Source organism: Malania oleifera, chromosome 13 (genome assembly GCF_029873635.1).
Source record: "Malania oleifera isolate guangnan ecotype guangnan chromosome 13, ASM2987363v1, whole genome shotgun sequence".
Classification (NCBI taxonomy): Eukaryota; Viridiplantae; Streptophyta; class Magnoliopsida; order Santalales; family Ximeniaceae; genus Malania; species Malania oleifera.
The window spans coordinates 829,681-841,008 of record NC_080429.1 but is presented as its reverse complement, the minus strand read 5'-3'; the positions used below and the strand labels follow the sequence as shown (position 1 = coordinate 841,008).

The 11,328-nt window shown below is 39.3% G+C and overlaps 1 protein-coding gene and 1 pseudogene across 1 annotated transcript; both read right to left on the bottom strand.

The window, feature by feature from the left end:
• Positions 1–2,979: 2,979 nt before the first annotated feature.
• On the bottom strand, positions 2,980–4,395 carry LOC131146031 (peroxidase 5-like; annotated as a pseudogene).
• An 816-nt stretch (positions 4,396–5,211) lies between these two features.
• On the bottom strand, positions 5,212–6,758 carry LOC131146030 (peroxidase 5-like). The gene is made up of 4 exons (XM_058095293.1): positions 6,530–6,758; positions 6,207–6,398; positions 5,856–6,021; positions 5,212–5,747 (listed from the first exon to the last, which is right to left on the bottom strand). Exons 1-4 carry the CDS (start codon positions 6,746–6,748, stop codon positions 5,335–5,337), a joined length of 990 nt encoding a protein of 329 aa, XP_057951276.1. The 5' UTR covers positions 6,749–6,758; the 3' UTR covers positions 5,212–5,334.
• Positions 6,759–11,328: the final 4,570 nt, after the last annotated feature.

Sequence of the window (11,328 nt, the reverse complement as noted above, 5' to 3'; positions counted from 1 at the left end):
CAGGGCAGTGATGACAGTATTTAGAATGCAGGGAGTTCTAGTTTGGGAGATCAACAGGATCACAGTATCACTATAAACAGACCCAAACGCACTATCAGGCCACCGCCCAGGTATGGATTTGATGATTTGGTGTCTTATGCTCATAACCAGTTGTAAGGATCCAACTACTTTTCAAGAGGTGATGCACAGCCTAGAGAAAAGTAGGTGGATGGGTGCTATGGTAGAGGAAATGAAGTTATTGCATAAGAAGGGAAAAGAGTGATAGGTTGCAAGTGGGTGTATAGGAAGAAAGAAGCAGTATCAGAAAAAGAAGAAGAAAAGTTCAAAGCTCGGTTAGTAGCAAAGAGTTACTCACAGAAGAAAAAAGTTGATTATGATGAAATCTTTTCCCCTATGGTCAGACACACTTCTATTAGGGTAGTGTTGGGATTGGTGGCGCATTACGATATGCATTTGGATCAAATAGGCGTAAAAACGATGTTTCTCCATGGTGATTTGGAAGAGCTGTTTTGCATGGTACAACTAGAAGGGTTTAGTCATCTCGGACAGAAGCACTTGGTTTGTAAACTGAGGAAGTCACTTTATGGGCTAAAGCAATCTCCGAGGCAATGGTACAAACGTTTTGACTCTTACATGATTCGAATAGGCTACAAGAGGTGCGAGTATGATTATTGTGTGTATGTTAAGAGTCTTGATGGTGGTTCTCTCATTTTTCTATTGTTTTATGCTTATGACATGTTGATTGTTGCGAAGGATATGACTGGGGTAAATTAGTTGAAGTTTCTGTTGAATAAAGAGTTTGATATGAAAGATTTGGGTGCAACCAAGAAGATTCTTGGGATGAAGATTCGTAGGGAGATTGTGGTTATCTCAGGGCAGCTATGTAGAGAAGGTGTTGGAGAGGTTTAACATGGTTAATGCAAAATCAGTAAGTACACCATTAGCGAATTATTTTAAATTGTCTACCGTTTAGTGCCCAAGGACGGACGATGATATCCGTGACATGTCAAAGGTTAGCTATGCTAGTGCAGTGGAGTGTTTAATGTATGCTATGGTATATATAAGACTAGACCTGACACAAGCTATTAGTGTGGTAAGTTTCTTTTAAATCTGGGTAGACAACATTGGGATGTCGTCAAGTGAATTTTTAGATACTTGCGTTGTGCTTTTCACTATGGCATTATGTTCGGCAGGCAATAGAGTGATCCGTCACTTGTGAGATATGTGGATGCAGATTATGCAGGGGATCTGGATGACAGGAGGTCTACAACAGGGTATGTGTTCACCCTTGTGGGAGGGCCTATTTGTTGGAGATGCATGGTACAATCTGTGGTTGCAAAGTCGGAGTATATGATAGTCGCCGAAGTTGTCAAGGAAAAATTGTGGCTTACAAGTTTAGTCAAGGAGCTCGGTATTCAGCAAAGTGGTTGAACTGCATTGTGATAGTCAGAGTGCCATCTATTTGGTGAATAACCAAGTGTATCATGTGAGAACCAAGCATATCGATATGAGGTTTCACAGGATCCGGGAGTTGGTTTCTTCAGGTGAACTTGTGCTTGAGAAAGTTCACACTGCTAAGAATGCAGCAGATGTATTGATGAAGCCTGTTATCACGGATAAGTTCAAGCATTGTTTGGACTTGCTTAATGTCTCCAGTTGCTAAACGGGAGGCAGTCCCAACTTATTGTCCCAGGTGGAGCAGCGGGTTATGTTTTCAGTTTTCTCTAAAAGGGCGTATATTCGCCAAGGTGGAAATTGTTGTAATATGTGGCTCATTTGTTGAGTGGAATGCATATACAAAGAGAAAACATGGTTAAAAATAGAGTTATTGGCTTGCAGGAGGAAATCAACGATGGTTTGCTAAAACCGTCGACAATTTTGTCTAGGTGCAGAGAAATAGTCAACGGTTTTCTTATGTTACATTGGCTGTTTCGACGGTATGTCTGAAATCGTCGACGGTTTTGCTTGGTTACTTAGTGTTGGTGTTCAAATTTTGAATTGGGAAGTTGTATAGGTTGGGTTTCGGGGGGAAACCTCTGATAGGGTTATATATACATATTGTATGTTGTAATCCATATGTCTTTTGATAGAAGATAGTGAAAAATCACTGCCGTTTGCTCCCATGAATGTAGGCATTGTCGAATCACGTAATTCTTTGTGTCATTGTTTTATTGCTTTCATATAATTTGCGTGATTTTGTTTTCTGTATATTTCACTGTTGGTTGCTGCGTTGTAAGATCGTTTGTTTCCGCTGCATATTAATTTACACAACAAGTGGGTTTGATGACCATTGGATGTATATTTTTAACTTATATCATAGAAGGGCTTTGACAGGTTTTATGCAGAAAGGGGATTGAAACCAGAGTAAGAAAATCGACCGTTTTTGACTTGAGTGCAAGAAAATCCAACCATAGTAGTTAGAGGTAATATATTAAAGCTAACTTTGTGGGGTGTCATTGAGAAATTGCATCTTTTGTATTGACATAAATAAAAAGGTTGCATTGAGAAGTCAAACTGGGATAAGCATTTAACTAGTTTCCTACAGAATAAAGCTGTTTTGAGAGGAGGCATGGAGTTTTTTAATGGTTTAAATTTTGCAGACAAGAGTAGCCTGCTGGTTTTGAGATTTTGGGTTATTGAAAACTTGATTTGAATTTTGGGGGGGGGGGGGGGGGGGGTTTTTTTTTTATTTTATTAATTCACTTTAAAAAATTAATTTTGATGTAACCTTTTCTCAAAATTGGCTAGCTCTAGTCAAAACCAGAGAAGGAAAGTTTGGCCATTGGAGAGTATGGATGTGAGCTTGTAAGCTTATTTGAAAGTTTTAGTTCATACTTCATAGTTGACTCTTGTTCCACCTATCAACTTGACCCATGAAACTCAAATAATTGTGCTGTGAACAGTAGATCTTCGTTGAACTCTAACAATGATAATTGCACAAGGGGTTTAATCCCAGACACTGAAAATGATAGACGAACAGTCATCCATCTTGACTGGCAATTCGATCCTTTAACGTCTTCTCTTTAATTGTTGATTACTCTACAGTTTGTCCGGATCTCTCCAGCTTGACCCGTTGGGACCCCGAGCTGACCCATCCTCACCATTGCGGCTGCAAACTTGCTCCTCCACAGAATGGGGTTCCTTGCAAACTGGTTCACTTGATTTGCCGTAGCTGTATTCGATATGAGAGTATGGTCTGATGTGAACAATCCTTGGTCAGCTAGAATGTCATTGTAGTAGCCTGCATCGGTGATGCTTGGGCTAGCAGGGTTCATTGGAACAACCAAGCTCGTGTCCGTGCTCCCCTTTGGGACGCTGTTGCTTCAACTGAGTTGCATATGGGGGATCCAGACTTTGGGTCCTGGCTTGATGTTCTATTAAAGCTGTACAGCCTGTTGCTGAAGGAAGTGCAGTGGGAATGACCAATAGTGTGCCCTCCTGTTAAAATCAACTTTTTATTTGGGTAAGAGAATAAAGTCTTTCTTAAGTCAAGTGGGCCTTCTAATCAGAGAGGGTGACCATTTCTTCCTCTGTGAATCCCTTGTTTGCAAAGCATTGAGTGAGTTGGTTGACGTTGAAGGTTGGGGCAGGTAAGGTCGTTTTGATGCCTCTGAAGCCAATGAGATGCTGCCATCACTTCTTCCTGCAGGAACATCGTAGCCAAGCCCCCCAGTCTGCACAACACGTAATATCTAAACTATTGGTACCTAAGAGTCCATGATTTCAAATAGAAATTCTTAAAAGTACTCTAGTAATGTCAAATGTCCAAAATGTTCAATAACATTTGGATTGAGATTTACAGACTTTAGTGTAGTTCTAGCGAATTTAGTATCAAATAAAATAAATTTGCTTACTATCTCGACACTGTCCCTTGCTGCAAATGCAACCATGTCAGCACAAGAAACCACTCCTTTATAGACTGCTTCTAGTCTAGCCTTTGCATTGTCAATGATTTCGAATCCTAAGTGGCTAGGGTTGTTGGCCGGGGGAATCTTTTTCTGCTTTGTTTGTGCTTGTGGAATCAACGAGCACTGAACCATCACAACCCTAAAAATACGAAAAAATTATTAGTGATTACTTGAAGACTCTATCTCTCTCTTCCTCTTTCTCTGGAACAAAAATAAAATTCAATTTAGTTAAACTATAAAAATGCACCACGAACAACCAAATAAACCTACTCGAACAAAGCAATCGTGGAAGTGCATTCTCAGAAGACCAGCTGCCACTCCCTTATCCTTCATGAACCCTTTTCTTACCTCCTCCTTGACAATGAACTCTGCAGAGCTGCATGAATTTTTATAGAACCCCACTTGAAGCTGAGGTTCCAACTGATGAACACTAACAAAACAATTCCAAAACCAAATTTATTGCAACTACTACCTTCTTTGGACTCATTTTTGTTCTATTTTTTTTTTCTTTTTAACCCTTGGAACACTTTCTAAATCTGTATTGGTGTTTATAGGTGAAGAGCTAATATGGACCATATTAATGGATTAAGTAAGCCACTTCATATACCAGTATTATATGTGCTTTTGGCCATGTCATTGTTGCTTGATCATGAAAGATTAGGAGAAATAGGAAGAAAAGACAACTGGAGTGGGTTTGATGACCATTGGATGTATATTTTTAACCTATTTCATAGAAGGGCTTTGACAGGTTTTATGCAGAAAGTGGATTGAAACCAGACTAAGAAAATCGACCTTTGTTGACTTGGGTGCAAGAAAATCCAACCATAGTAGTTAGAGGTAATATATTAAAGCTAACTTTGTGGGGTGTCATTTGCAAATTGCATCTTTTGTATTGACATAAATAAAAAGCTTGCATTGAGAAGTCAGACTGGGATAAGCATTTAACTAGTTTCCAACAGAATAAAGCCGTTTTGAGTGGTGACTTGAGTTTCGTAATGGTTTATATTTTGCAGACAAGAGTAGCCTGCTGGTTTTTAGATTTTGGGTTATTGAAAACTTGATTTGAATTTGGGGGTGGGGAGGGGGGGTATTATTTTTTTTTTATTAATTTGCTTTAAAAAATTAATTTTGATGTAACCTTTTTTCTAAATTGGCTAGCTCTAGTCAAATCAAAGAAGGAAGGTTTGGCCATTGGAGAGTATGGATGTGAGCTTGTAAGCTTATTTGAAAGTTTTAGTTCATAGTTGACTATTGTTCCTCCTATCAACTTGACCCACGTAACTCAAAAATTTGTGCTGTGAAGCAGAAGATCTTCGTTGAACTTTAACATTGATAATAACTGCACAAGGGTAATCCCAGAAACTGAAAATGATAGACGAAGAGTCATCCATCTTGACTGGCAATTCGATCCTTTGACGTCTTCTCTTTAATTGTTGATTACTCTACAGTTTGTCCGGATCTCTCCAGCTTGACCCGTTAGGACCCCAAGCTGACCCATCTTCACCATTGTGGCTGCAAACTTGCTCCTCCAAAGCGTGGGGTTCCTTGCAAACTGGTTCACTTGATTTGCCGTAGCTGTATTCGTTATGAGAGTCTGGTCTGATGTGAACAATCCTCGGTTAGCTAGAATGTCAATGTAGTAGCCTGCATCGGTGATGCTTGGGCTAGCAGGGTTCATTGGAACAACCAAGCTAGTGTCCGTGCTTCCTTTGGGACACTGTTGCTTCAGCTGAGTTGTATATGGGGGATCCAGACTTGGGTCCTGGCTTGATGTTCCATTAAAGCTGTATAGCCTGTTGCTGAAGGAAGTGCAGTGAGAACGGCCAATAGTGTGCCCTCCTGTTCATGTATTTACTCTTGTTTTAGTTAAGTGGGCTATATATGTTTTAATCAACTTTTTATTTGGGTAAGAGAAAAGTCTTTCTTAAGTGAAGTGGGTGTTCTTACCAGAGAGAGTGACCATTTCTTCCTGTGTGAATCCCTTGTTTGCAAAGAATTGAGTGAGTTGGTTGACGTTGAAGGTTGGGGCAGGCAAGTTCGTTGATGCCTCTGAAGCCAATGAGATGCTGCCATCTCTTCTGCCTGCAGGAACATCGTAGCCAAGCCCCCCTGTCTGCACAACACTTAGTATCTAAACTATTGGTACCTAAAAGAGTCCATGATTCCAAATAGAAATTCTTAAAAGTTCGCTAGTAATGTCAATGTTCAAAATGTTCAATAACATTTGGATTGAGATTTACAAACTTTAGTTAGTGTAGTTCTAGCGAATTTAGTATCAAATAGAATAAATTTGCTTACTATCTCGACACTGTCCCTTGCTGCAAATGCAACTATGTCAGCACAAGAAACCACTCCTTTACAGTCATCTTCTAGTCTAGCCTTTGCATTATCAATGATTTCAAATCCTCGGAGGCTAGGGTTGTTGGCCGGAGAATCTTTTTCTGCTTTGTTTGTGTTTGTGGAATCAATGAGCACTGAACCATCACAACCCTAAAAATACGAAAAAATTATTAGTGATTACTTGAAGACTCTATCTCTCTCTTCCTCTTTCTCTGGAACAAAAATAAAATTCAATTTAGTTAAACTATAAAAATGCACCACGAACAACCAAATAAACCTACTCGAACAAAACAATCGTGGAAGTGCATTCTCAGAAGACCAGCTGCCACTCCCTTATCCTTCATGAACCCTTTTCTTACCTCCTCCTTGACAATGAACTCTGCAGAGCTGCATGAATTTTTATAGAACCCCACTTGAAGCTGAGCTTCCAACTGATGAACACTATAACAAAACAAGACCAGAACCAAATTTATTGCAACTACTACCTTCTTTGGACTCATTTTTGTTCTATTTCTTTTTTTCTTTGTAGCCCTTGGAACACTTTCTAAATCTCTAATGGTATTTATAGGTGAAGAGCTTATATGGACCATATTAATGGATTAAGTAAGCCACCTCATATACCAGTATTATATGTGTTTTTGGCCATGTCATTGTTGCTTGTTCAAGGAAGATTAGGAGAAATAGGAAGAAAAGACAACTGGAATGGGTTTGATGACCATTGGATGTATATTTAACTTATTTCGTAAAGGGCTTTGACAGGTTTTATGCAGGAAGTGGTTTGAAACCAGACTAAGAAAATCGACCTTTGTTGACTTGAGTGCAAGAAAATCCAACCATAGTAGTTAGAGGTAATATATTAAAGCTTACTTTGTGGGGTTTCATTTGCAAATTGCATCTTTTGTATTGACATAAAGAAAAAGCTTGCATTGAGAAGTAAGACTGTGATGGGCATTTAATTAGTTTCCTACAGAATAAAGCCGTTTTGAGAGGGATGGACATCCTAAGGTGTCATAATTTTAGCATTTTAATTATTTAGATGAACTCTTAAATTATTTGACAGGATTTTAAATGGAATGCTGAAGTTCAATCATTCCATGATAATCAATCATCTGATCATATTTGAGTCAAGGTATTTTCCTAATCAAATGCAAGTTCCTTTTACATTCCCCATATAGATATCACATATTCCTGAGAATTTTAAGTTGGTTCAGTCTATCAGAATAATGTCATCTACCAGCACAGCAAAGTGCATGAAAGACTGCAACTTCCTTTTCACACCCTGCATATAAATTTCCCACGATTGATATTGCCCCACTCAACTCCTTAAATAGGGCATGGCATTAAGAGACTGCTGGATAGAGGATGTAATATGTTCTTACGTATGTAAAGTGTACATTTGCTAAGAAATCATGACTTCTCTTTCTATGATCTTTATTTCGTTGGTTAATCTGTTTTGAAAACACAAGTCGCACAACATAATTTTTTATCATTCTATAGTTGGATCAAATCTCAATATCAGTTTCTGTCAGCATCCCAGTCTGACTCTTATTCGGGTTGCATGACCCAAACAAACCTGCCAACACAGCTCATTTACTGTGCATTTGTGCACTTGTACAGCAGTTTATGGGCTGCCAATGGGTACCTGATCTGGCGTGAAGCGAACAAGCCAGGTGCAGTGAGTGAGGACATCCCCATAATAGCTGGAGTCCATTAGACTCGGGCTCAAGATTTGAACCACCAGGTTTGGATTGACACCCCCATGTAGACTAGTACTTGAGTATTATGGCCTTGTTGTGCAGCATAGAAGGGATTTAAGCTTGGTTCTTGACCATGTAATCTGCTGGAGGTGTATTATCTGTTATCGAATGGGAAGCAATGGGAGCAGCCGATTGTATGATATGTTGAACGCAAAAAAGCATTAGAAGCAGAGTGAGCTCAGCAGAGTTGGTTTAGTTCTTTGTGGACCGAAAACAAGTTCATGAGTGATTAACAGGAAAAGCAGCCTCTCAATTCAATTTCAACTCCTTCAATAGGGCACGCCATTGAAAGACTGCTGGATGGAGGATGTTCTTACGTATGTAAAGTGTATAGTTGCTAAGAAATCATAAATTCTCTTTGCTATAATCTTCTTTATCTTCGTTGATTAATCTGTTTTGAAAACACAAGTCACACAACCTAATTTTTTTATTGCTCTACAGTTGGATCAAATCTCAACATTAGTTTGTGTCAGCATACCAATCTAACTCTTATTTGCCCTTGCATGAACCAAACAAACCTACCAACACACCTCATTTTCTGTGCATATGTGCACTTCTACCGCAGTTTCTGGGCTGCCTATGTGTACCCAATCTGGCGCGAAGTGAACAAGCCAGGTGCAAACATCCCCATTATAGCTAGAGTCCATTAGACTCGGGCTCAAGATCTAAACCACTAGGTTTGGATCGACACCACCATGTAGACTAGGACTTGAATATTATGGCCTCTGTTGTGCAGTATAAAAGGGATTTAAGCTTGGATCCTGACTGCGAAATGTGCTGAAGTTGTATAATCTGTTACTGATGTTGAATTGTAAAGTCATTTCTAGCATTCAAAGTCCAACATAGGGGCTGTACTATTCATATGGTGGCTGTACTAGTCATTTGGTGACTGTACTAGTCATTTGGTGACTGCACAAGTTTACAAAGGTGGCTGCACTATTCATTTGACGGTTTTGAAAAGAAGGCTTACAAAACCCTTATAAATAGGGAAGTGGTGGTGAAGGAAGATATTCATCCCAAGCATCTTCAACTCCACCTTTAGAGAGAAAAATCAAGTACTCTCCTGCAAAGTGTCTCTGTCATAGCATGTGTTTCTAGTTTCTCCTAATTTGAGAGAAGTTGTATCATTATTTTTCATAGTGGATTCCTTCTACTCTTGCCCATGATTTTTCCCTCGATTTGTTTGGGGGTTTTCCATGTAAATCTTGGTGTCAATTCCTATTTTTTCATTTCTTATTTTAGTTGTGTGATACTGTTCCTACCCATTCAATTTCCTAAAAGTGGTATCAGAACCTTGGGTTACGGCCTTTGGGTTGGGGTTACTATTCACAGTTACTATTCACACGTGTCACCGAATACTTTTACAGTATTGTGAACGTATATGAGATTTGTTCAAGTATACAGTTCCATTCATTTACGATATTGTTCACGTATACGATATTGATCACGGTGAAAAAGTAGGAGCCGGTTTAGTGGAGGAGCAGATCTTATCTATTGCAATGGCAGCAAAATACGAAATTGAGAAGTTCAATGGGGATAATTTCTCCCTTTGGAAATTGAAGATGAATGTGGTCCTGAGAAAAGACAATTGCTTAGCGGCAATTGGAGACAGACCAACAGGGATAACTAACGAAAAATGGAATGAGATGGATGACAATGTTGTGGCTAATCTTCATCTAGCATTAGCAGATTCGGCGTTATCAAGCATTGTGGAGAAGAAGTCAGCTAAAGAAATTTGGGATACGCTGACAAAGCTCTATGAGGTAAAGTTACTTCACAATAAGATCTTCTTAAAGAGGCGACTCTACACTCTTCGAATGAGTGAGTCCACATCAGTTATGGACCACATCAATAATCTTAATACGTTGTTCTCCCAACTGACAACGTTAGGCCATAAGATTGAGCCAACCAAACGAGCGGAGCTTCTACTCAAAGTCTGCCATATTCGTATGATCAACTCATCATCAACATTACAAATAATATTCAGTTAGATAATATAGTCTTCGATGATGTTGCGGCGGTTGTTTTGGAAGAGGAATCTAGGCGCAAAAACAAGGAAGACAGATCGTCCAGTTCTCAACAAGTTGAGGCATTACCGATGAAGAGAGGAAGATCAACAGAACGTGGCCCTAGTGGGAGTCACAATAATGGTAGATCAAAGTGAAGGAGTAAGAAGAATTTTAAATGCTACAACTATGGCAAAAGGGGGCACATCTTGAAGGATTGTTGGCATAAGAAGAAGAATGCAGGGAAAGCTCCTGAGGAGAACACTTCTCAAGGATGCACTGCGAGTACTTCCAGTGATGGCGAAATCCTGTACAGCGAAGCAGAAACTATCTCTAAAGGTGGTAAGAAACTTACTAATGTATGGATCATGGATTCAGGAGCAACCTGGCACATGACCTCTCGCCGAGACGTGTTCCACTCTTATGAACCTGTTTCAGGCGGATCTATATTCATGGGTAATGATCATGCCTTAGAGATCACTGGAGTCGGTAATATTAAACTAAAGATGTACGACGGTACGATTCACACTATTCAAGGGGTATGACATGTGAAGGGCTTGAAGAAAAATTTACTGTCTCTTGGACAGTTAGATGACCTCAGCTGTAAAACCCTTATTGAAAATGGGATCTTGAAGGTTGTCAAAGGCACGCTTGTATTGATGAAGGCAGAAAAGATCGTGGCAAATCTATACACAATGTTGGGAAATACTATACAACAGGGAGACGTATCATTTGCATCAACTCAGGAAGAATCAACGATAATGTGACATCGTAAATTTGGCCACATGTCTGAACGTGGTCCGAAGATTCTTTCAGAACATAATCTTCTTTATGGACTCAAATCAGTAAATCTACCTTCCTGTGAGCACTGTGTTACAAGTAAACAATATAGATTAAAATTTGAAAGATCTACTTCTAGAAGCAAACACATTCTAGACTTGATTCATTCTGATGTATATGAATCACCCGTTCCATCCCTAGGAGGAACGCATTATTTTATATCATTTATTGATGACTACTCCAGTAGATTATGGGTGTATCCAATCAAGAGGAAGTCAGATGTGTTTCTAGTGTTCAAAGAATTCAAAGCGCAGGTGAAACTTGAATCTGGAAAAAAAATCAAATGCTTAAGGACAGATAATGGAGGAGAATATAAAGACGGCAATTTTATTTCATTTTGCAAGCAAGAGGGTATTCAAAGGCAGTTCACTGTTGTGCATACACCTCAGCAAAATGGCGTAACAGAGCAGATGAACAGAACCATATTGGAAAGGACCAAAGCCATATTGAAGACTGTAGATTTAGCCAAGTCATTCT